The 27539-nt window shown below is 39.4% G+C and overlaps 1 protein-coding gene across 1 annotated transcript in view; it reads left to right on the top strand.

Annotated features, from left to right (window-relative positions):
* Nucleotides 1-27539, top strand: part of PTPN4 (protein tyrosine phosphatase non-receptor type 4) — a 246720-nt gene that overhangs the window by 66613 nt on the left and 152568 nt on the right. Inside the window, exon 4 of the mRNA XM_054723364.1 lies at nt 12812-12919. Within this exon, the coding sequence (XP_054579339.1) occupies nt 12812-12919 (108 nt within the window). The remainder of the gene's footprint in view (nt 1-12811; nt 12920-27539) is intronic.

Raw genomic sequence — 27539 nt, 5'->3', positions numbered from 1 at the left:
ATTTTCTCCACTTGAATCTTAGTGGGGCTTTGTGACTTACTGCACAATATAATCCACTAGTGACTCAGTGCACGGATTTGTGCACATTGAAAGAAAATTAATTAGAAGGTGGCCAGCAGGGCGGGACTGGGCGAGACGGGCTACATATGCCCTGGAGCCATCCTCCCTTGGTCCCTCCCCGCCGTCTGTGGAGTGAGCGGGGTCCCTCTGGCAGGCTGTTGTACAGGGTGTGGAATGCAAACGCAAGTGTGCAGTAAACCAAATTCGGGGCGACAGTACCCCAAAGCAACATAACCCATGGCTGAAGGTAGAATCGCATGGCCCCACAAGGAATCGGGCTCCCTCCTCTCTGATTTTGGACTGCGTCACCAGAGAACTGCCACTGCCAAGTCACTGCAGCTTGGCAGCTCCTGCATTGAGCGTCTGCCCCCTGGTGGTCATTGTGCATCATAGTGACCTGTCGGACAGTAGGAGGGACACTTAGCATATTAGCCTTTTATATATATAGACTAGAGGCCTGGTGCATGAAATTCGTGCACGGGGGGGGGAGGGTCGTCAGCCCACCCTGCACCCTCTCCAATCTAGGACCCTTCGGGGGATATCCGACTGCCCCAGGATCAGGCCTAAATCAGCAGTCGGACATCCGTCTCACAATCCTGGACCGTCGGACATCCCTCTCACAATTCTGGACCGCTGGCTCCTAACCGCTCATCTGCATGCCTGCCTGATCGTCCCTAACTGCCCCCCCTGCCAGCCTGATTGTCCCTAACTGCCCCCCTGCTGGCCTGATTACCCCTAACTGCTTCTGCCTGCCAGCCTGGTTGCCCCCAACTTCATACCTTGTCGGCCTGGTCGCCCCACACAGCCTGCTGTTCGGTCGTTTGGTCGCCCTTCACTAACCCCCCACTGCCATGCTGGTTGCCTCACGCAGCCTGCTACTCAGTTGTTTGGTTGCCCCTCACTAACCCCCCTGCCGGCGTGGTCTCCCCACGCAGCCTGCTACTCAGTCGTTTGGTTGCCCCTCTCTAACCCCACGCAGCCTGTTCGGTCGTCTGTTGGGTTGCGAAGGTCACTTAGGCTTTTATATATATAGACTAGAGGCCTGGTGCATGAAATTCATGCATGAGGGGGGTGTCCCTCAGCCCAGCCTGCACCCTCTCCAATCTGGGATCTCTCTAACAAGCCAGGACTGCTGGCTCCCAACTGCTCGCCTGCCTGCCTTCCTGATTGCCCCTAACCGCTTCTGCCTGCCAGCCTGATCACCCCATAACCACTCCCCTGAAAGCCTGATTGATGCCTAACTGCTCCCCTGCCAGCCTGTTTGCCCCTAACTGCCCTCCCCTGCAGGTCTGGTCACCCCTAACTGCCCTCCCCTGCAGGCCTGGTCACCCCTAACTGCCCTCCAATGTAGGCCTGGTCTCCCCCAACTGCTCTCCCCTGCATGCCTGGGTCCCCCCCAACTGCCCTTCTCTGCAGGCCTGGTCGCCCCCAACTGCTCTCCCCTGCAGGCCTGATCACTCCTAACTGCCCTCCCCTGCAGGCTTGATCGCCTCCAACTGCCCTCCCTTGCAGGCCTGGTCCCTCCCAAATAGCCTCGCCTGCTGGCCTGATCGCCCACAACTGCCCTCCCTTGCAGGCCTGTTCCCTCCCAACTGCCCTCCCCTGCTGGACATCTTGTGCTGGCCATCTTGTGTCCACATGGGGGCAGCCATCTTGTGTGTTGGAGTGATGGTCAATTTGCATATTACTCTTTTATTAGATAGGATAGAGGCCTGGTGCACGGGTGGGGGCCGGCTGGTTTGCCCTGAAGGGTGTCCTGGATCAGGGTGGGTTTCCCATCGGGCATGGGGCGGCCTGGGCGAGGGTCCTGTGGTTGTTTGTAGGCCGGCCACACCCCCTGGTGACCCAAGCAGAGGTCCTGGTATCTGGTATTTATTTATCTTCTATAATTGAAACTTTGTAGCCTTGAGCGGAGCTAAGCCTCCTGCTTGCTCCGTGGCTGCAGCCATTTTTGTTGGGATTTTTTTATCTTCTATAATTGAAACTTTGTAGCGGAGACCAAGTCAGGCTAGGGCTGTGGGAGCTTGGCTTTCTCCATTGCCGGGGGCAACCCAAGCCTCCTCTTCTCTCCAGCTCTGTGGCGCCATTTTTGTTGGGATTTATTTATCTTATGTAATTGAAACTTTGTAGCCTTGAGTGGAGGCCTAGGCCGGCCAGGGTATGCAGAAAGTTTGGCTTCCTCCATTACCGGGGAAACCCAAGCCTCCTGCTCGCTCTTTGGCTGCAGGCATCTTGGTTGGGTTCATTTGAATACTCGCTCCTGATTGGCTGGTGGGCGTGGCTTGTAGGTGTAGCGCACTGCTGATTAATTTGCATATTACTCTTTTATTAGATAGGATTGGAAGATATGCTGACTTGTCAGGTTAGGTAGAAAAGACAGTTCAGCTTCTGTTGGTATTTTGTGGTGCTTTCACTCTAGGCGAGCTTTCGGTTGCATGTAAGAAGTCTGGCTACTGTGAGGCTATCCTGTGGAGACCTTGGAGTGAACACATAGAGTGAACATGGAGTGAACACATAGATGCCAGTTCTTTGCCTTCCCAGACAAGATATTTGTCAGTCTGTTGCATGCTTCCATGTCTCTTGATCTACATAGACAAATATGTCAATTTTTTTTTCTTGTTTTTGTTTTTTTTAATCTATATACCTTCAAAAATTTATTGTGTTAAGGTATAAACATTATATTCATTTCAGGTGTATAGCATAATGATTCAGTATGTATTGCAAAATGATCACCACAATAAATCTACTTAACATTCATCACCATACATAAAGAATTTTTTTTTGTGATGAGAACTTTTAATATTTACTCTCTTAGCAACTGTCAAATATGAAATCCAGTATTACTAACTGTAATCCTTATGCTATATATTACATCCCTATGATTTATTTATTTTATAACTGGAAGTTTGTTTGTTTTTTACTACCTTCACGGTTTCACCAACTCCCTTAGCCCCCAGATCACTAATCTGTTCTTTATATTTATGAGCTGGGGTTTTCTTTGTTTTTTTAGATTCCACATAAAGTGAGATTATACAGTATTTTACTTAGTATAATGCCCTCAAGGTCCATCAAGGTCCATCCATGTTATTGAAAGTGGCAAGATTTCATTCTTTTTTTATGGCTGAAAAATACTTCACTGTGGATAAATAATCTTGATGATTTATTCATTTGTCAGTGGACACTTAGGTCGTTTCCATATCTTAGATCTTGTAAATGAAGCTGAAATGTACATGAGGTGGATATATCTTTTTTAGTATTGTTGTTGGTTTTTCTGAGAAAAATATCCAGAAGTGGAATTGCTGGATCATATGGTAGTTCTCTTTATAATTTTTTTAAAATATATTTTTATTGATTTCAGAGAGGAAGGTAGGAGGAGAGAGATAGAGATAGAAACATCAATGATGAGAGAGAATCACTGATCATCTGCCTCCTGCATGCCCTATACAGGATCAAGCCCGTAACCCGGGCATATGCCCTGACTCAGAATCTAACCATGGACCTCCTAGTTCATAAGTGGATGCTTAATCACTGAGCCGTGCCAGCCGGGCTCTATTTATAATTTTTTGAGGAACCCTTTTACTGTTTTCCATAGTGGCTGCAACAATTTACATCCCACCAAGATTTCACATGTTCCTTTTCTCCACATTTTTGCCAATATTTATTTATCTTTTTTATAACAGCCATTCTAAAAGATGTGAGATGATATCTTATAGTGGTTTTGATTTGTATTTCCCTGATGACTAGTGACGATGAACATCTTTTTATGTACCTATTGGCCACCTGTATTTCTTCTTTGGGAAAATGCCTATTCAGATCATCTGCCCATATTAAAATCAGATTGTTTGTTGTTTTTTTACTATTGAGTTTATGAGTTCTTCAAATATTTTGGATATTAACCCTTTATCCAATATGATTTGCAAATATTATCTCTCATTTTATTTTGTTGATGGTTGTTTTTGGTTTTTTTTGTGCAGAAACTTTTTATTTTGATGAATTCCCACTTGTTTATTTTTGCTTTTATTGCTTTCATTTTGGTGTCAAAACCAAAAAAATTATCAACAAGAGCAATGTCAAGAAGCTTGACATTTTTATTCTAGGAGTTTTATGGCTTCAGGTTTTACAATCATGTATTTAATCCATTTTGAATGAATTTTTGTTTCTGGTGTAAGATAGTGGTCCAGGTTTATTCTTTTGCATGTGGTTGTCCAGTTTCCAAGCACCACTATTGAAGAGACTGTTCTTTTCCAATTGGATAGTCATAGTTCCTTTGTTGTAAATTAATCATATATACATGGGTTTATTTCTGGGCTCTCTGTTCTGTTCCATTGACCTATACGTTTTTATGCCAATACCATACTGATTTGATTACTGTAGCATTGTAATGTAGTTGGAAATCATCAAGCAGATGCCCCCAGCTTTGTTCATCTTTCACAAGATTGCTTTGGCTATTTAGGGTCTTTTTTGATTCCATAGACATTTTAGGATTGTTTGTTCTGTTTCTGTGAACAATGTCATTGGAATTTTGATAGGGGTTGCATTGAATTTGTAGATTGCTTTGTGTAGTATGGAGATTTTAACAATATTAATTCTTCCAACACATGAGAACAGAATAATTTTCTACTTATTTGTGTTGCCTTATTTCTTTCATTTTGTCTTATAATTTTCATTGTACAGGTCTTTCACCTTCTTGGTTAAATTTATTCCTGGGTATTTTATTCTTTTTGATGCAATTGTAAATGGGATTGTTTTCTTTTTTTAAAAAAATTTATATTGAATTTATTGAGGTGACATTAGTGAATAAAACTATGCTGTTTTCAAGTGAACAGTTCTGTAATACATAATCTGTATAATTCATTGTGCATTTCCCCCTTCCACCCCCTGCCCCCCCGCCCAAAGTCAAGTCTCCTTCCATCACCATTTATCTCCCTCTTTACCCTCTTCTACCTCCCCCCATCACCGTTTCCCTCCAGCAGTCACCATACTGTTGTCTGTGTCTGTTTTATGTTTTTGCTTAATCCCGTCACCTTTTCACCCAGCCCCCAAACCCCCTCCTCTCTGACAGTTGGAAGTGTTTTCTGTATCTATGAGTCTGTTTCTATTTTGTTTGTGAGTTTATTTTGTTCATTAGCTTCCACATCTAAGTGAAATCATGTCACATCTGTCTCTCTGACTGGCTTATTTTACTTAGCATTATACTCTCTATGTCCACCAATGCTGTAGCAAAAGGTAAGATTTCCTTCATTTTTTATGGCCGAGTTGTATTCCATTGTGTAAATGTATCTCAGCTTTTTTTATCCACTCATATACTAATGCACACTTGGGGTGCTTCCAGATCTTGACCATTGTAAATAACACTGCATTGAATATAGGGGTGCATATATTCATTCAAATTAATGTTTCATGCTTCTTTGGATATATTCCCCAAAGTGGAATTGCTGGGTCATAAGGCAGTTTCATTTTTAATTTTTTCAGTAAACTAGTTTTCCACAGTGGCTGCACCAATCTGCATTCCCACCAACAGTACATAAGGTTCCCTTTTCTCTACATCCTTGCCAATACTTGTTTGCTGACTTATTGATGATAGCCATTCTTACAGATGTGAGATAATATCTCATTGTGATTCTAATTTGCATTTCTCTGATGATTAGTAATGTTGAGCATCTTTTCATATGTCTGTTGGCGATTTCTATGCCCTTTTTGGAGAAATGTCTATTCAAGTCATTTGCCTATATTTTAATTGGATTGTTTGTGTTCTTGGTGTTGAGTTTTATAAGTTCCTTATAAATTTTGGATATTAAGCCCTTATCAGATATATCATTGGCGAATATGTTCTCCCATTCAGTGGGTTGTCTTTTCATTTTGTTGATGGTTTCCTTTGCTGTGCAAAAGAGTTTTAATTTGATGTAGCCCCATTTGTGTCTTTTTTTCTTCTGTTTCCCTTATCCAAGGAGATATATCAGAATTAGAATCATAGAGTGGGTAACATTCTCTGTAATCTTTGGCATAGTGTCGGTAAATTGGAGATTATGTGTTCTTTGAAGGTTGTTAGAATTTACAGATTTGGTAATAAGATATCTGTGTCTGGTATCTTTGATGTGTGAGATTTTAAACTGCTTACTGTTTTCTTTCATTTTTGTAGGTCTGTATGCTCTGATTCCTTTTGTATTTTTTGTTGTTATTTTGCTTTTTTTGTTATTCATATTCAGTCTTCTCAGAGGTTTGTGTGTTGTTAATCCTTTTAATCCATTAGTAATTGGGGTGTATAGTGAAGTTTTGTTTTGTTTTTAACCCATCCCCCTCCCCCTCCATATTGTTTCCATTGATTTTTTTTTTTTTTTTAAGAGAGTGAAAGGGAGGGAGGAGTGGAGAGGAGAGAGAGAAACATCGATGTGAGAATGACACATCAACTGGTTGCCTCCCAAGAGCACACACTAGGGCTAGGGATCTAACCTGCAACCGAGGTACATGCCCTTGACCTGGAATCAAACCTGTGATCTTTCAGTCCCTGGGCTGATGCTCTAACCCAGTGGTCGGCAAACTGCGGCTTGCGAGCCACATGCGGCTCTTTGGCCCCTTGAATTTTTAGCAAAGGCCAGCTTAGGAGTACCCTAATTAAGTTAATAACAATGTACCTACCTATATAGTTCAAGTTTAAAAAATTTGGCTCTCAAAAGAAATTTCAATCGTTGTACTGTTGATATTTGGCTCTGTTGACTAATGAGTTTGCCGACCACTGCTCTAACCAAACTAGCTAGGGCTGGTGAAGTTCTGATTTTGGTTAATGTAGGAATCCCTTTCCACGTCCCACGTGGTCCAGGGTTCCGGTTCAGGATTCGAGTTCTGGAGAAGGGCCGCACACAAATGAAAGGAGACTTGAAGAAATTCAATTTGGCGAAATGGGGGGCCAGGCGGTAGTCCAACTCTAGTGGGAGAACTACTCCCTGCTCTGGCCCTGCCATCCCTTTTATTGAGGCTTTTGGGAAAACATCTTAGCCAGGATAAACAGAAATTTTCATGGGAAAAACAAAGGTGGAGGCTGCTTCAGCTAACAATGTCTCAACTAAAGGGTGAGTGGTTAGAGCAATTAAGGTTGTTGACCAGCCTTCCTGGCTTCCTGTCAACATCTCTCTTTTAGTGAAACTGATTTGTTTCCCGCAGGTTAAGTTTTATTCTTTTCATATGGATATCCAGTTGGCTCCTTGTCATCATATTGAAAAGACCTTCCTTTCCCCAATGCTCTTTAGTACTATTTTGTTGTAAATAAAGTTTGTGTGGGTTTGTTTTCTGGGATTTTTCTCCTATTTATAATAGTCTCTTGGTCTATCTTTGCCAGTCCACACTGTCTTAATTATTTGTATCTTTATAATAATGTTTTTTATTTGATAGAGCAAATCATTTTATATTTTTAATACTTTCCATCATTTAAGTTTATGGTCTCTATAGTTCTGTTACTTGAAGTTCTAAAGGGATGTAATTTAGCTCTGCTGACTTATGCTCTCAATTCTTCTTGAGTTGTACAATTTTGAATTGTGACCTTGTTTTCTGATAAGCATTAGCTTTGGGAATCATCTAGTTTAGGTTAAGGATATTTTCCTTGAGAAATAGTTTTTACTCAGGACTAATTTTTAATCATAATTTTTTTACCTTTGGGGTTCTATAGACAATAGGTAGCATAAAATCAAACTTTAGACCCATTCTTTTTATCCAGATTTCAGGTGAAGGCAAAAAAAAACTACTTTGATCTCATCCTGGGCTAGTGGGAGGTGCCCCCAACTCTCCATAGTCTATGTTTCACTAAGAATATTGCTATCCAGGATCCATTGTTTCAATGGAAAGTTTTAGTTCTGTATCTCACCTGGTTGAGCTCTTGCCCTACTTATTGTCTCACCTTTGTGTGATAAACCTAAACTGCTATTCTTTCACAAGCCTTTCCATGGAAGTCCTAGCACAGTTTATACCCAAGTTTGCTGGAAACCAATCATTGTCACTAAAAGAGAAATGTGAACAAGGAATACGGTAGGCGGGTCAACCTTAATTGCTCTGAATGGTTGGAGCTAATCACTCATTGTTTAGTTGAGCCATCGGTAGTTAAAGCAGCCTAAAGGATATGGGTGTATCTCATAACCTTAATAAAAGGGATAGCAAAGCCAGAGCGGGGCTTAGTCCTCCCCCTAGAGGTGGACTCCCGGCCTGGCCCCCCATTTCCCAAATTAATACTTTTCTAGTCTCTTTCATTTGTGTGCGGCCTTCTCCAGAACCCGAACCCTGAACCACATGGGACGTGAAAGGGGCTCCCACTCAAGTTCTTAAGTTTTCTGTTTCTTCCTTTTTCCATGCTGATTTCTTTTTCAGTTTATGCAATGAAAAGAATGCTTATTACATTTTATCCAGCATCGCTTGGGATTTTATTGCAGAGAGTTTTTAGATGATCTAGTCTGCTGTATTATTGGAAAGGGCAATTGGTATTTTTTTTTAATTCTTTATTTTTTAAAGTATTACATAAGTCTCCTTCCCACCCCCACCCCCGTTGACCTCTCCCCGGCCGCCCTCATCCCCCAGCACATGCCCTCACCGCCCCTCCCCCCAGTTTGTGTCCATTGGTTATGCTCATATGCTATTGGTTGATCTCTTACCCCACACCCCGCCTTTCCTCATAGGTTGGACAGTCTGTTCGATGCTTCTATGTCTCTGGTTCTATTTTTGCTCATCAGTTTATGTTGTTCATTATATTCCACAAATGAGTGAGATCATGTGATATTTATCTTTCTCTGACTGGCTTATTTCACTTAGCATAATGTTCTCCCAGTTGCATCCTGTTGCAAATGATAAGAATTCCTTCTTTTTTTTTTTTTTTTTTTTACAGCAGTGTAATATTCCATTGTGTAGCTGTACCACAGTTTTCTAATTCACTCATCTGCTGATGGGCACTTGGGCTGTTTCCAAAACTTAGCTATTGTAAATTGTGCTGCTATGAACATAGGTGTGCATATATCCTTTCTGATTGGTGTTTTTGTTTTCTTGGGCTATATTCCTAGAAGTGGGGTCACTGGGTCAAATGGATGGAAGTTCCATTTTTAATTTCTTGAGGAAACGCCATGCTGTTTTCCACAGTGGCTGCACCACTCTGCATTCCCACCAGCAGTGTAAGAGGGTTCCTTTTTCTCTGCATCCTCTTCAGCACTTGTAGTTTATTGATGATAGCCATTCTGACAGGTGTGAGATGGTACCTCATTGTCGTTTTGATTTGCATCTCTCAGATGATTAGTGACTTTGAGCATGTTTTCATATGTCTCTTGGCCTTCTGTAGGTCCTCTTTTGAAAAGTGTCTATATAGATCCTTTGCCCATTTTTTTGATTGTATTGTTTATCTTCCTTTTGTTAAGTTGTATGAGTTCCCTGTAAATTTTGAGATTAAACCCTTATCGGAGATAACATTGGCAAATATGTTCTCCCATTCAGTGGGGCTTTCTTGTTGTTTTGTTGAGGGTTTCTTTTGCTGTGCAGAAGCTTTTTATTTTGATCAAGTCTCATTTGTTTATTTTCTCCTTAGTTTCCACTTCCCTAGGAGCTATATCAGTAAAGATATTGCTACGACTAATGTCTGCTATTTTGCTGCCCATGGCTGCTTCTAAGATTTTTATGGTTTTCTATCTTATGTTTAAGTCCTTTATCCATTTTGAGTTTATTTTTGTGTATGGTGTAAGTTGGTGGTCTAGTTTCATTTTTTTTTTTGCATATATCTGTCCAATTTCCCAACACCATTTATTGAAGAGATTGTCTTGCCTCCATTGTATGCTCTTGCCTCCTTTGTCAAATATTAATTGAGCATAATGGCTTGGGTCGATTTTTGGGTTCTCTGTTCTGTTCCATTGATCTACTAGTATATGTCTGTTCTTGTGCCAGTACCAGGCAGTTTTGAGAACACTGGTTTTGTAGTATAGCTTGATATCTGGTATTGTGATCCCTCCAACTTGATTCTTCTTTCTCAAGATTGCTGTAGCTATTCGGGGTTTTTTTTTTTATTCCAGATGAGTTTTTGGAGAGTTTGTCCTAGGTCTTTGAAGTATGCTGTTGCTATTTTAATGGGGATTTCATTGAATGTATAGATTGCTTTGCTTAGTATGGACATTTTAATGGTGTTGATTCTATCAATCCATGAACACGGTATATTCTTCCATTTGTTTATGTCTTCTTCTATCTCTTTTTTCAGCATCCTGTAATTTTCTGAGTACAGGTTCTTTATCTCCTTGGTTAAATTTATTCCTAGATTTCTTAATTTTTTTGTTGCAGTGGTAAGTGGGATTGTTTTTTTAGTTTCTCTTTCTGTGAGTTCATTATTGGTGTATAAAAAAGCCATAGATTTCTTGGCGTTAATTTTGTATACTGCTACATTGTCAAACTCATTTATTAAGTCTAGTTTATTGATGGAATCTTTTGGGTTTTCTTTGTACAATATCATGTCATCTGCAAATAACGACAGTTTTACTTCTTTTCCAATTTGGATGCCTTTTATTTCTTCTTGTCTGATCACTATGGCTAGCACTTCTAGTACTATGTTGAACAGGAGTGGTGAAAGTGGGCATCCCTGTCTTGTTCCTGTTCTTAGGGGAAATGGTTTTAGTTTTTGCCCATTGACTATGATGTTGGCTGTGGGTTTGTCATATATGGATTTTATTATGTTGAGGTATAAGACTTCTATTCCCACCTTGCTGAGAGTTTTTATCAAGAAAGGATGTTGGATTTTGTCAAATGCCTCTTCTGCATCAATTGATATGACTATGTGATTTTTATCTCTCAATTTGTTTATGTGATGTATCACGTTTATTGATTTGCGAATATTGTACCAGCCTTGAATCCCTGGAATAAATCCTACTTGGTCATGTTATTATCTTTCTAATGTAATGCTGGATTCGATTTGCTAAGATTTTGTTGAGGATTTTAGCATCTATGATCGTCAGGGATATTGGCCTGTAACTCAGAAATCTGTAGTATCTTTATCTGGTTTTGGGATTAGGGTAAAGCTGGTTTCATAGAAAGAGCTTGGAAGTGTGCCTTCCTCTTGAATTTTTTGGACTAGTCTGAAAAGGATAAGTTTTAGTTCTTCTTTGAAGGTTTGGTAAAACTCCCCTGTGAAGCCATCTGGCCCCAGGCTTTTGTTTGCTGGGAGTTTTTTGATGACTGCTTTAATTTCCTCCTTAGTTATAGGTCTGTTGAGATTTTTTGATTCTTCTTGATTGAGTTTTGGAAGGTCGTATTTTTCTAGGAATATGTCCATTTTCTCTAGGTTGTTTAGTTTGTTGGAATATTATTTGTGTTTGGCCTGCCAACAAGAGTGGGAATCTCAGTTTTGCCTGTCTGTTGTTACTCCTTAAAGCTCTAGTGATAAGCCTAAATAGGTTTTGTTAGAGATAGTCTCTGTATCTTTAGAGAAACTATTTCCAGTAAGTTAGCTTCTCTGCAGATGTACTATCCCTTGTGCTTTAGAGATTCCTTCCCTAACTGATCTTGTGAAGTAAGAAAAACTAAAGGGCCAGTAATGGCTACAAAGAAACTAAAAACCATATAAACTTTAAAATTTATTCTATAGGCCATTTTATCATTCATTTATTCAACAAACCAAATATTTATTTATTTACTTATTTATTTTTTAAAATATATCTTTATTGATTTCAGAGAGAGAGGGAGAGGGAGATAGAAACATCAATGATGAGAAATAATCATTGATCGACTGCCTCCTACACGCCCCACACTGGACTTTGAGCCCGCAACCCAGGCATATACCTGACTGGGAATCAAACTGTGAACCATGCCGGCCAGGCTTGCATTATTTATTTTAGACACACAAATTTTAAATTGTATTTAGTCAAATATGTCACTTTCCAGTCAATTTAAATGTATGAAAAAAACAATAATGCAAATGACTAATGTGGCAAATTATAAAAATATCATACTATCCTGAAAGCAGAATGCATTTTTAATTAAAGGTTTTCCTTATATCTTCATACTAGAGGCCCGGTGCACGAAATTCATGCACAGGGGGTGGGGGGTGTCCCTCAGCCCAGTCTGCACCCTCTCCAATCTAGGACCCCTCAAGGGATGTCTGACTGCCCATTTAAGCCCAATCCAGTGGGCCTAAATAATCCAGGACTGCTGGCTCACAACCGCTCGCCTGCCTGCCTACCTGCCTGATTGCCCCAACTGCTTCTGCCTGCCAACCTGATCACCCCCTAACCACTCCCCTGCCAGCCTGATCGACGCCTAACTGCTCCCCTGCCGGCCTGGTCACCCCTATCTGCCCTCCCCTGCAGGCCTGGTTGACCCCAACTGCCCTCCCCTGCAGGCCTGGTCCCCCCCAACTGCCCTCCCCTCCAGGCCTGGTCCCTCCCCCCCCCCCGCAACTGCCCTCCCCTGTAGGCCTGGTCCCTCCCAATTGCCCTCCCCTGCTGACTTGATCGCCCACAACTGCCCTCCCTTGCCGGCCATCTTGTGGCGGCTATCTTGTGTGTGGAACTGATGGTTAATTTGTATATTACCTCTTTATTATATATGACTTATTATATGGTTTTTGAATTAATTTGCCTAAAGTTAGACAGTTTTTGAAGTACTGTGTAATCTGTGAAGTCTCTATTCTCAATAGTCATCGGATGGGAACAGCTGCCAATTTAATACAAGAGGAGAAAAGTCCAACAGGTTAAAAATCTGAAAGTGTATATAGCCTATCAGTATTGATTTCCTTTTATTTTTCTTCTAGAAACATGATCAGGGGCAAGTTCTGTTGGATATAGTCTTCAAACATCTTGATTTGACTGAGCGTGACTATTTTGGTTTACAGTTGGCTGATGATTCCACAGATAACCCAGTAAGTTTAAGCTGTTGTTTCTCATTTTAATTTTTCTCTGTCTTAAGTTTTTTTGTGATTTATAATGTTCACTGTTTGAGTGAGTTCTAAAAAAAATTTAGTTTGACTGTGGCAATGTGATAGAAGGAGACTCAACTTTGGCTGGTCAACACAATGCAGTATACAGATGATGAATTACAGAATTGTACACTTGAAACCTGTATGATTTTATTAACCAATGTCAGCCCAATATATTTAATAAAAATTTTTTTAACTCAAAAGCAAGAAAGACAAAAAATATTAATTTGAATAATCAGAGGTAATTCTTTGCCTTTGTTCATTATTTTCTTGATGACTTAATCTGTAATTATTTCTGTAAAGTTTTTAAAAATTATAAGTCAGTCTGTATATCTAGTGCCAGTTTCTTTATTTGTCTCAGACAACTAAGAAGTAAATCTAATTCATGCTTCTTGACTTAAAAGGAGAAAATTGGCCTCAAGATTAAAATGTTAATTTAATATTAAAATACTAAAGTAAAATATTTTAAAATATTAATGTATCTTGTAAATTAGCCTGCATTAAGGTGAAATTAGTTTTTTGTGGCATTTGTAGTGAGCTGTTTGTGTAAATCTTCCAAGTAGGAAGACTCAATGGAGGCCCTCACAAATGAGGTACAGATTAAATGTCACAGCTCTATAGTTCTTGGGCAGTATTGTTTATTAGATTGTTATTAATTCCTCAGTAATTGCAATCATGATTCTTTGTATTGGAAAGATCACATCATAGAAATAGAAAATAGCATGTGTTGAATAACAGAAATTATGAATTTTTTGTAAATGTATATTGTTATTCAGTGAGGTCTCTTACAAAAGAATATGATATCCTTTTGACTTGTACAAAAGAGTGACTATTTTGAAGGACAAGTTCCGTATAGTTTTAAAAGACTGGGAAGCTGAAAAATGGTTCTCTAAATCACTGCTTTAGAAATCAGTTTTATAAGGCCATATTGAAGGATGGCTATAGACAAAATAAATAACTTCCTTGCCTTCGCCCTTGCCCTTGCCCTCGCCCTCGCCCTCGCCCTCATCCCATAGCCAGTATCTTAGCTCTCTGAATAAATGGTAGGTAGGAAGTAAATATGAAATGTTAAATATTACTTATTTTTGGCATAATTTACTGACTTTTTAATTGAAAACTATGAGGACGATATAGATAAAACAAAGCAAGTGGCCTGTTAGTATTGGTGTAAATTTGTATATAAGAAGATATTTCTATTCTAAAACAATGACAGCAGGGTGAATGTGGGAAAGGAGAGGTATTTTGAGCTGGGATGATTTGTTTGCTCTCACCTACTTTTTCTTACTTAGTCATACTTTTCTATCTTGAACATTCCTTCCCAAATAAGATATATTCCCAGGCCCAAGGACCTAATTGCTAATGATCCAAGATAATTCTTTCCCCCAAATTATAGAATTTAAATACCCAAACCCTGAGAGATTATCTTGTCCAACACCCTTATTTTTCATGGGAAATTATCCCAATCCAAAGAGATTAAAGTCCAAGCTACTGGATGGCATTAATGAAATTAGACTTGGGTCTCCTAACTTTCCACGCAAGTTTTTCCACAGCACTACAATTTCAGTATTTAAATATTCAGGAGAATCTGTGAAATGCCAAAATGTGTTCAAGAAGAACCTTTAGAGCACAAATGTTGTAAAGTAGTGTCTCCTCTCTGGTTGTCAATATGAAATATATCAAGACTTTGAAGATGTATAATGGACTGAGGGAAAGTTCTGGAAGTCATTCTTAAAAAGAGAAAGGAGTAAGAGACTAACACTTAACGAAATATCTATTACGGACTGGTTAATAAACCAAATTATCATAAGAATCGTATGAAAATATCATTAAAATTCTTTTGGTTTGTTTTTTTGTTAATCCTCACCTGGGGATACTTTTCCATTGATTTTTTAGAGAGAGTGGAAGGGAGAGAGACAGACACAGAGAGAGAAACATGGTTGCCTCCCTCACGTGCCTCACCCAACCAGGGCTGGGGATCGAGCCTGCAACTGAGGTATGTACTGGAATCGAACCGGATACCCTTCAGTCCACAGGCCGTCGTCGCTCTAGCCACTGAGCCAAACTGGTTAGGGCTAAAATTCTTCTAAAGATGGAAAACTAAGGCTCACAAAACTTTTTTAATGACAGATAATTAAATAGCTGATACATTAATGATGAGAGAGAATCATTGATTGGCTGCCTCCTGCATGCCCCCTACTGGGGATCAAGCCTGAAACCCAGGCATGTGCCCATGACCAGGATCGAACTAGGGACCCTTCAGTGCACAGGACAATGCTTTATCCACTGAGCCAAACCGGCTAAGCTTCCATTTCTTTAAGTCTGCTGTTAACTATAGTTTTTTAAAAATCAGTATAATTAAGGCATAATTTACATAGAATAAAATTCTGTACTTATTCATAATGAAAACTCTCAACAAACTTGGAAAAGAAAGAGACATCCTCACTCTGATAAATGACATGACTCTACACTTTCTGATGCCTCAGGGAAATGTCAGGTAAAAGCACAACGAGATGTTAGCATGCATCCACTAGAATATTTCAAATTAATCTTACGATAACAGGTGTTGTCAAGGATTGCTGGTAGAATTTTAAGAGGGTACAACCACTTTGGAAAGTAGTTTGGCAGTCTCCTATAAAATTAAACATAGCCCTGGCCATTGTTACTCAGTGGTTAGAGCATCAGCCCATGCACCGCAGGGTCGTGGGTTTGATTCCCGGTTAAGGGCATGTACCTGGGTTATGGGTTCGCTCCCCTCCCCTGATTGGGACTTGTGCAGGAGGCAACCGGTTGATGTGTGTCTCTCACACAGATGTTTCAAATTGATTTTTAGAGATAGAGTAAGGGGGGGGGGGGTAGAGAGAGAGAGAGAAGCATCCATTGGTTACCTCCAGCATGCCCCCTACCAGGAATTGAGCCCACAACCCAAGCATGTGCCCAGACTGGGAATTGAACCAGCAATCCTTCAGCGCTCAGGGATGATGCCCAAACAACTAAGCCACATCAGCCAGGGCATAAGAAATCTTATACACAAATGATCATAGCAGTATAATTTCTAGTAGGCCAAACCTTAGTTAACCTTAACATCTATCAATAAACAAATGACTGAGGCCTAGAACCAAGATGGCAGCATAGGTAAGCGCCTGGACTCGCTACCTCCCACAACCACATCAAAATTACAACTAAAATACAGAACACCCATCATCCAGAACCACCTGAAAGCTGGCTGAATGGAAGTCCTACAACTAGAGAAGAGGAAAGCACATTGAGACTGATAGGAGGGGCGGAGAGGCGGAACGGGCTGGACTGGCATCCACATGTGCTGCTTTTTTAATCAAGAGGAGATAGTCTCTGCGGAAGCAGACTGTGAGGAGCAAGGAGTCTCAGATCCACACCAGACTCCCCAGCCCAGAGTTCCAGAGCTGGGAAGAGCAATCCCCATAACTTTGGGCTGTAAAAACCATCAGGGATTGGGGCTCAGTGACAGGCTGCTAGAGACCCAGCTCTTCCTCTTAAAGGGCCGTTGCATGAACGGAACTTACAAAGGACTGCTTCCTCTGTGCTCCAGCACTAAGGCAAGGCTTTGGGGGACCCAGACACATACAACAAGGAACTGGATTGTCTGGCATCGGGACAGGAACTGGGGGAGAGGGGGCCTTTCTCCCAGATGGAGGTGCTTGCAGGGATCATTGTTCTTGTGCTGGGACCTCCCCAGTTGCAGAGCTGACTGGCAGCCATATCTGTTTGCTCTGCCCTGGTGATTCCCTGAGGCCCCGCCCCATTCATTTTGCAGCCCCACCCAATTAAAATGCCAAAAGTTAAAGAAAAAGAGAGACTCTTAAAATCAGCAAGAGAAAAGCAGTTAGTTACTTGCAATGGAGCACCCATATGACTATCACCTAATTTCTCAACAGAAACTTTGCAGGCCAGAAGAGAGTGGCAAGAAATATTTAAAGTGATGAATAGCAAGGATCTATAACCAAGATTACTCTACCCATCAAAGCTATCATTTAGAATTGAAGGCCAGAGAAAGAGCTTCACAGACAAGAAAAGGCTAGAGGAGTTCATCACCACCAAACCATTATTCCAGGAAATGTTGAAGGGTATTCTCTATGAAGAGGAAGAAGAAGAAGATAAAATATATAAAAAATAAAATGGCAATAAATACATATCAACAATTGATTCTAAAAATAAATAAGAAATCTAATGAAAAGAATAAACTAGTGAATAAAATAGAATCAGAAGGATGGAACTGGAACAGACTGACAGTTCTCAGAGGGAAAGGGTGTGAGAGGGCGGGAAGAGATTAAACAAAGATTTTATATGCCTACTAGAAGCCCAGCGCACCTGCGTGGCCTCACTGTGCTCGCAGCCGCGCCCACCCATGTGCACAGCCCCGCCCAACCACACCAGTCTTGGGTCATTCCAGCATTAGGGCCACTGGGTTTTTATAATATAGATGTGCATTACCTATGGACACAGACAATAGGGTGGCAAAAGCCTGGGGTGGGACAGGAACTGGGTGGGGGAGGACAATGGGGGGAAAAGGGACATCTGTAATACTCTCAATAATAAAGATTAAAAATAAAAAAAAAACATGACTAAAAAATAATTGTATTTTTATAAAGTGGAACTGTATGTACTATATTATTTAATTTATTTTAAATTGTAGAACAAAGAAAACATATAGTTACTGAGAAGTAGAAATGCACTCTTGGTTGCTACTTTAGTGCTTTGGATAAAATCATGAAAGAACTATTTATTTGATATCTATATTTTTTAATGTTGCAGTATATTAGGAAGTTTACATATAGAGTTTTTGAAGTTTTTAATATAATCCATTATTTACATGTTTAATTTCTTTATTTTTGACTCAGAGTAATATTTATTTTATTATTGACCCAGAATAATATCTTTATCATAAAGTCCTTTTTATTTTCCTTTTTAAACATTGTTTTCCCTAAAGATGAATTCTACAAACAAGTATAAGGTATTCTTTATAATTCTACTACTCCAAATATTTTTATTTTGAAATATTTCAAACATAAAGAGCAATCATAGAAAATTAAAAAAGAAAAAAAAAATAGCTCAAGAAATAGAACATTGTGTGCAAGATGGCAAACTCGAAAGGTCCTGGCCCTCATTCCCACACAGAAACATCAAAAAGCAACTACAGACTGATCAGAATAACCATCTAGGAGCTCTGCAAACCAGTCAGAGATTTTCAACAACTAAGCAGTTACTTTTGTGATGTTTGATGTCACCTGCCCTACCCTTCCCCAGTGTGCACATCATGGTCAGGGGGAAACCACCTAATTTTTTATTCCCTCCCTTGGGACAGTAGCAGGTGAAACTTGTTTGCAACATTCTGGTGTATCTGTTGGCTGTCCCAGGGATTGCTTTTGTTCTTACTTGACTTGGAGATTAGACAGGAAACAGCAGCATAGTTTGGATCTCAGACTGGAAGCCACAAAAGCTTGTAGCAGGAGCTGCAATACATGAAAACTGCAGGGGCACTGCAGAGCCATGGACCAGAGTCTAAAGTCAGGAATACATATACCAGAATATCTAAGAAGTGGCTGAAGTGAGACCCTGGGAACTTAGACATTTCAAAGCAGATGGGAAAATGGGGGGTTAAAAAATACACCCATATAAATCCAGATAGAACAAATGCCAGAAAAGACATTAAGCCTTTATGCTGTGCTGATCTTAAGGCTCAGGGGCTCACCAATTAGTGAACGTGTTCCACACCAGTCTGCGAAGAGTTTGAGAGGTGGCTGTTTAGTCAATGACCAGTTTCTAAGAAAAGGTCAGTAGAAGTACAAAGGAACTGAGAAATATTTCCAATTCAAAGGAACAAATTACATCTCCAGAAATGTATATCAGACTTAACAGACAGATTTTAAAACAACTGTCTTAAATATATTCAAAGAGCTGAAGGAAATCATGGACTAAGAAATAAAGGAAATCATGAAAATCATTTACAGACAAAATGAAAATATTAAGAAAGAGTAATTTTTTTTAAAAATTCTGGAGCAAAAAAGGCAATAACTGAATTGAAAAATACCCCAGAGGAGTTCAGCAACAGACTTGAACAAACATAAAGAAAGAATCAGCAGACTTTTAGAAAGGTGATTTGAAATTATTGAGCAAAAAGAGGAAGCAATGAAAAAAGTAGACAGGGCCTAAGGGACTTATGTAGCAGCATAGGAAGACCAACATATGCATTAGGGAAGTCACAGAAAGAGAACAGAGAGGGAAAGAGATTATTTGAAGAAATAATGGGCAAAATTTTTCTCAAATTTGAGGAAAGCCATTGGAAACCCTACCAATATGTATAAAGGATAAACCCAAAGAGAGGCACATAATTAAACTGTTTGAAATGAAAGGTAGAATCATGAAAGCAGTAAGACAAAAGCAAATCATCACAATAAAGGGATACCTAGAAAGATGATAAACAGATTTTTCAGCAGAAACCTCGCAGGGCAATATGTAGTTAGATGCTATGTTTAAAATGCTGAAAGAAAAAAACAAAAACCTGTCATCCAAGAATTCTACACAGTCACGCTCTTTTTAACCATAGGCATGTAGTCTTAAAACATGTCATTAGGCAATTTCCTCATTGTATGAACAGCATAGAATCTGCCTACTACATACCTAGGCTGTATAGTATAGCCTGTTACTCCTAGGCTACAAGCCTGTATAGCATGCTGCTGTACAAAAATGCAATAAAAAGATGCTCTAAACACAAGATATATGAAGCTGCTGCTGGCATACTGTTTTACAGCAAATTTTTAAAAAATTGTAAGTAGAAAGAGCACACTCTAAAATAACAAAAAGTATAGGATAGTAAATACATAGTCATTATCATTATCAAGTGTTATGTACTGTACATAATTATACCTGCTACTAGAGGTAGGGTCCCTAGTGGCTGCTGGCTGCCAGCCGGGTACTTCCTCCCTTCCCCCTGCTGCCTGCCGCTGCTGACTGGGGCCTTCCTCCCTTCCCCAAGCTGCCTGCCACCTCCAGCTGGGGCCTCCTTCCCTTCCCCCGGCTGGCCCCTCCCCTTGGTCAAACTCCCAGACAAACTCCCAGTCGAGGGGACAGTTTGCATACTATGCTTTTATCATATAGGATACTTTTATGAGTGGCAGAGTAGTAGGTTTGTATACACCAGTATCCCCACAAATACAAGTAATGTATTACACTATGACATGACAATTATGTCACTAGGTGATAAAATGTTTTCGGCTCCATTATACTTTTTTGCAATATATTGTTGACCAGAATATCATTATACAGTGCATGACTGTATACAACAAAATGTCTTTCAAAAATGAAGGTGAGCCCTGGCCGATTTGGCTCACTAGTAGAGCGTTGGGCCTGCGCAACATAGGATCGTGGGTTCAATTCCTAGTCAAGAGCACATACCTCAGTTTCAGGTTTGATCCACAGCTCAGTTGAAGTGTCTCTCTCACATTGATGTTTCTAGCTCTTTCTCCCTCTCTCTTTCTCCTTCCCTTCCCCCTTCCACTCTCTCTAAAAATCAATGGGGGGAAATTAGAACAAAAATGAGGGTTAAATTAAGGCACTTTCAGACATAAAACCTGAGGGGATTCATTATTATTACACCTGCTCTATAATAAATGCTAAAGGGAGTCCTTCAAGTAGAAATGAAAAAGACACTAGATAGCATCTCAAAGCCATATAAAAATCATATGTGAACAGTTACAAAAACTGGTATTATTGTAACTTCGATTTGTAAATTCACTTTATATTTCCCATAAGATTTAAAAGGCAAATGCATAAAGAATAATTATAAATTATTATAATTTATATTCAATAGTGTACTATCTATACTAATAAAAGGGTAATATGCTAATTAGACCAGGAGACCTTCTGGGAGACCTTCCGGACATCCTTCTGGACAAAGCCATAGTGGCAGGGCCAACACAGAGGCGGTTAGGGGTGATCAGGCGAGGAGGGGAAAGCAGTTGTGGGTGATCACGCCTGTGGTGGGGAGGGGCAGTTGGGAGCAAGCAGGCCGGCAGGGGGGGCCAGTTGGGGGCGAGCAGGCCAGTGGGGTAGGGGCAGTTGGGGGCGAGCAGACTGGTGGGGGTTGGCATTTGGGTGCAAGCAGGCCGGCAGGCAGAGTGGTTAGGGGCGATCAAGCAGGCATGCAGAGATCAGGCCTAAACCAGCAGTCGGACATCCCCTGAGGGGTCCCAGATTGGAGAGGGTGCAGGCCACGTGCATGGGCCACTAGTAATATATATAAAAGGCTAAGTGACCAACCGACCGGCTGGTACATATGACGTGCACTTGCAATTTAAAAATAAACGTTGACTCGCATGTGTGTGATACATATAAAGCTCTTGGAATGGGTATTATTGAAATCCTCTGTGAAATGATTTGTAACAGATCTATTATTGAAGCTACCTTTGGAAATAGTATATCTATAGATGGGGGGGGGGAGAAAAAAAAGATATATGCACTAATATGTGTAATATTTTAAACAATAAAAAAATGAAAAATGAAAAAAAATATTAGGTGATCAAAAAAAATAGTATATCTATAGATAATATTAAAAATATATCTAAACGTGCGATTTTTTGTCCTAAAAATGAGCACGTTCATAAATTAAAGAAAGAAATTTTGGATATACTCGATGGAGATTTTCACACCTATTTGAGTGGTGATTCCATCGATTCAACAGCTGATGCCGACAAGGAAAATTTTCTCATCGAATTTCTTAATAGCATTACTCCTTCAGGAATGCCGTGTCATAAGTTAAAATTGAAAGTAGGTGCAATCATCATGCTACTGAGAAATCTTAATAGTAAATGGGGTCTTTGTAATGGTACTAGATTATTATCAAAAGATTGCAACCTAACATAATCAAAGCTGAACTATTAACGGTCTGCGGAAGGAGAGGTTGTCCTGATTTCAAGAATTGATTTGTCCCTGTCTGACACTGGCCTCCCATTTAAATTAATTTGAAGACAATTTCCCATGATGCCAGCATTTGTGATAACTATTAATAAATCACAAGGACAAACTCTAGACAAAGTAGGAATATTCCTACCTGAATTCGTTTTTGGAGATGGTCAGTTATATGTTGCTTTGTCTCGATTTCGAAGAGTGCGTGACGTTAAAGTTAAAGTTGTAAATACTTCATCACAAGGGAAATTAGTCAAGCACTCTGAAATGTAGTATACAGGGAGATATTAGAATAAGTTCAATCAATTTATCAGTGTTGTTTTTGTTGTTATGTTATTGTTTATTTACCAATCAATTTATATATTATTTTCATATACATTTTACTAATTTTCTTTCATCTCTGACACTTCCATTATAGAGAAAAGGCAAATAGCGGTATTAAGATATTTAATTAATTTCCTTTCACTGTGCACAAATCCATGCACCAGGCCACTAGTATGTAATATAATTTGATGCAGAGTTCTAAAGGAGTGCAGGGGGGAGGGTTTGTTTGTATTTTACTCCTTACCCAAGGACATGCTGAGAGAGAGAGACAGAGAGAGAGAGAGACAGACAGAGAGAGAGAGAGAGAGAGAGAGAGAGAGAGAGAGAAACATTGATATGAGAAAGAAAAATTAATTGGTTGCCTTGCCTTCTATACCCTCCCAGACCAGGGATCAAACCTGAAACCCAGGTTTGTGCCCTGACCTTGAATTGAACCAGCAATCTTTTGGTGCGTGGGATGATGTTCAACCAACTAGAGTTTTTTTTTGTTGTGGTGTGTGTGTGTGTGTATCTATCTTTCTATCTATCTATCTATCTATCTATCTATCTATTTATTTTTAATTTCAAAGAGGAAGAGAGAGAGAGAGAGAGAAAGACAGAAACATTAAGGATGAGAGAGAATTATTGGTTAGCTGCCTCACGCACACCCCACACTGGGGATTGAGCCACACCCAGCATGTGCCCCGACCCAGGAACTGAACTGTGTGACCTCCACGTTCATAGGCCAATGATCAACCACTGAGCCACAAAGGAGTAGAGTTTTAATTGATGCTAAGTTAATGTCAGCTTAATACAGATTGCAATAATTTTAGGAAGTTATATTGAATCCTCATGATAACCACAAAGAAAAAAGTAGGTAAAATATACACAAAGGAAATAAAAAGGAAACAAAACATTATCAAAAAGTCAACTGCTTCAAAGGAAGGCAGTTACAGAGGAAAGGAGGGAGACAAAATAGCTACAAGACATATAGAAAACCAATAGCAAAATGGCAAGTAAGTGCTTCCCCCTCAGTAATTACTTTAAAGGCAAATGGTTTAAATCCCCCAATCAAAATTAGCAGAATAGATTTTTTTTAAAAAGGATCTAGCCATGTCCCAGTAGCTCAGTTGGTTGGAGCGTCATCCTGATGTTCCAGGGTTGCGAGGTTTGATCCCTGTTGAGGGCACATACAAGAAGCATCCAGTGAATGCATAAATAAATAGAACAGTGAGTCAATGTTTCTCTCTCCCCCTTCCTCTCTCTCTTTAAAATCAATAAGTAAAATGTTAAACAAAAATCCTATATAATAAAAGAGTAATATGCAAATTAATCACCACTGCTATACCACAAGCCACGCCCACAAGCCAATCAGGAGGAAATATGCAAATAAACCCAACCAAGATGGCTACGGCCACAGAGAGCAAGAGGGAGGCTTGGGTTTCCCCGGCAATGGAAGCCAAGCTTTCCGCCTGCCCTTGCCAGCCTAGGCCTCCACTCAAGGCTACAAAGTTTCAATGTTAGAAGATACATAAATCAAAACAGAAATGGCGGCAGCCTCAGAGCTGGAAAGAGAAGGAGGCTAGGGTTGCCCCCGGCAATGGAGGAAGCCAAGCTTTCCGCACACCCTGGCTGGCCCAGGCCTCCGCTTAAGGCTACAAAGTTTCAATTATAGAAGATACATAAGTCCCAACAGAAGTGGCTGCCACCACGGAGCAAGCAGAAGGCTTGGCTCTGCTCCAGGCTATAAAGTTTCAATTGTAGAAGATAAATAAATCCCAGATACCAGGGCTGAAAACCTTGTTGAATATTATCATTCCTGTTTTACAGATTAAAAAAATCAAGTTGCTGAGAAGCAATCACAAAGTTAGTAAATGAGAGAGTGGTTCCAGGGGTTTACCTAATTCAATGAGGAGGTGGGGCAGACTAGAGATTTACTGGGTGGTATTTGAGAAGCGGTATACTGGGCATAGAAGCAGCAGCCAGGTGGGTCAACTCAATGGGCCATGTGTTAAGCAATTAGCACTGTTTACCCCTAATTGTAATATAAGTATGAGTACTTGAATTATAGAGGTAAACTAATTCCTGCAGAGGACTGGTGACCCCAGTGAAATGAAAAAAAAGCATCTTTGCCCAAGAGATGCTGTCAGCACAGATTATTTATCTTTCCCAATTATTGAAATCAGGCTGTGTATCATGTCTTTTCTCCACAAGGAGACAGACACATAAAGGATCCATAAAGCAGCTTACAGGGAGTCCTATATAATAAAGATGTAATATGCAAATGGTCATTACGCCGTGAAGCGTAACAACCGACCAGGTAACAACCGGATCACTGGATCAGTAGGAGGGTTGGGGCAGTGAGCTACAAGTGGGCGGCAGACAGCTACAGGAGGGGGTAGGGCAGGAAGCTGGGAGGGAGGGGGAGGGGGAAGCTACAGGAGGTCATGGCAGTGGACTGAGAGCTACTGGAGGGTGGCAGCGAGCTATTGGCACACGGATTCGTGTGCAGGGCTACTAGTTTCAGCTATAAAACGAAGCAGTCAAAACAGACACCAACATTTGAGGAAAGCCAACAATATTTAAGAGATTTGCCCAAGTTAGCAAAATTTACATTTATGGAAATAGGAGAGCAATTTGTAAAAAAGGAAATAACAGTGCCAATCTTGAGGTTAATGTGGAGATGAAGTGAATTTTTACATGTAAAGGACTTAGAACAATGCTTGGAACATAGTAAGTGCTCAATAAACATTTAACAACAAGTAACAAGTTTAATCACAACCTTTTTTTCAAATGCTACATTTTGGAAGATATAAAATTAACTTGCAAATATGAAATGGTTTACAGAATTAAAAAGAGACTCTACCAAGGGAAAAGAATGAGCAATTGGTTTTGAAAAGACTATAAGTAGAACTCCATACCTTAACTGAAACTTCTTCATGAATTTATGATAGAGTGGATGATGAAATACCCATTCCTGTTAGCTATTTTTTACACTTGATCTTAGTTAAAAGGCCAAGAATCAATAGCTATTTTTTAAATTGATATATAATTGATATATAACATATTAGTTTCAGGTGTACAACGTAATGATTTGATATTTGTATATATCGGGGAATGATTACCACAATAAGTCTAGTTAACACCCATCACCACATGTAGTTACATTTTCTCTTGTGACGAGAACTTTTAAGATTTATTCTAGCAACTTTCATATATACAATACTTTAATTATCGTTAGTATAAAATGTTAACTATATTCCCCAAGCTATATATTACATCCCCAGGAGTTCCTTATTTTAACTGGAAGTTTGTATCTTTTGGCCCTACCTTCCCATTTCTGGCAATGACCATTCTGTTCTCTGTATCTATGAGTTCAGCATTTTGGTTTTTTTTTTTGTTGTTGTTTTTTCATTTTCAGATTGTACATATAAATGAGATCATGTTTTTTGTCTTTCTATGTCTTACGTATTTCACTTAATGTAATGCCCTAAGGTTTATCCAAGTTGTTACAAATAGTAAGGTTTCCTTCTTTATGGCTGAATAATATTTTATTTTTAATATATACCAAATTTTCTTTTAAGTGATGAACACCTAGTTTGCTTACATATTGTGGTTATTATAAATAATTCTTCAGTAAACATGGTGGCACATATATCTTTTCAAATTCGTGTTTTTGTTTCCTTTGGATAAATACCAGAAGTGAAATTGCTAAAGCATATGGTAATTCTATCTTTAATTTTTTGAGGGACCTACATACTGTTTTCTATAGTGACTGCATGAATTTACATTCCCACCAAGAGAGTACAAGATTTTCCTTTTCTCCATATCTATTGTTTTAGGTTAATATTTACTTATTGATTTTCTGCCTGGTTAGTCTACCCATTTATGAAAGTAGAAAATTGCAGTCCCCTACTATTATGTAATGCTGTCTATTTCTTCCTTAGGTCTGTTAATATTTTGTTTTATTTAGGTGCATAATTATTTACATATTTATATCCTCTTGTTGGATTTAAGCCTTTATCATTATATAATGACTTTTAAAAAATTAATTTGAGAGAGAGAGAAAAAAACATTAATGTGAAAAAGAAACACTGATTGTCTGCTTCCCACATGCACTGACTTGGGATCAAACCCAAAACCTGGTTATGTGCCCTGAGTGGGAATTGAACCCACCACCTTTTGGTGTACGAGACGATACTCCAACTAACCAATCCACACTGGCCAGGTCTATATGACTTTCTTCATCTCTTATTACACTCTTTTTCTAATGGTTTATTTTATTTTATGTAAGTATAGTTACCCAGCTTTCTTTTGGTTTCCAGTTGCAAGGAATATCTTTTTCCTTCACTTTCAGTCTCCTATGTTCCTTACATCTGAAGTGAGTCTCTTTTTAGTAGCACATAGATAGGTCTTGGTTTTTTCTTCTTTCACAGACTCTGTGTCTTTTGACTGTTTAGTTCATTTACATGACAATTTAGTCCATTTACATTTAAAATAGTTATTGATAGGTATGCAATTATTACCATTTGTTAATTGTTTTCTTCCTTTGTGGTTTGATAATTTATGTAGTAGTATACTTATATTCCTTTCTTTTTATCTTTTATGTATCTATTATTGGTTTTTGCTTTGTGGTTCCATGAAGCTTACATAAAACAACTTCTATTTTTAGCAGTCTTTTAAAGTTGATAATAACAAGTTTGAACACATTCTAAACTGCTGCAATTTTACTTCATCACCTTTTATGTATTTAATGTCACATTTTACATCCTTTTATCTTGTGTATCTAGTAACAAATTACTGTGGTTATATTTATTTGTAGTAGTTTTATATTTTAATCTTATTAGGGTTGTAAGTGATTAACCCACCACCTTGACAACTTTATATTATTCTGAATTTTACTATATATTGAGATTTATACTTTCATATGTGTTCCTATTACTAATTTTAGTTTCAGTTTTTAAAGTTTCTTCAACATTTCTTGTAGGCCAGTCTCATGGTGATTAACTCCTTGTTTTTGCTTTTCTGGAAAACTCTTTTAACTTCAAATCTGAAGGACAACTGTTGGATAAAGTATTCTTGCTTGGCACTTTTTTTCTGTCAGCACTTTTAATTTATCATGTAATTCCCTTCTGGCCTGTAAAGTTTCTACTGAAAAATTTCCTTATAGGCTTAAGGGGTTTCCTTTTATATAACCAAGTAGAGGCCTGGTGCATGAAAATTCATGCACAGAAGGGGGTGGGTCCCTTAGCCCACCCGGCCTGCCCCCTCTCACAGTCCAGGAGCCCTCACGGGTGGGAGGTGACCTGGCGATCAAGGGAAG

Source organism: Eptesicus fuscus, chromosome 11 (assembly GCF_027574615.1).
Source record: "Eptesicus fuscus isolate TK198812 chromosome 11, DD_ASM_mEF_20220401, whole genome shotgun sequence".
In the NCBI taxonomy this organism is placed as follows: domain Eukaryota; kingdom Metazoa; phylum Chordata; class Mammalia; order Chiroptera; family Vespertilionidae; genus Eptesicus; species Eptesicus fuscus.
The sequence above is the reverse complement of the archived record's forward strand: the minus strand, read 5'-3'. Positions and strand labels throughout refer to the sequence as shown.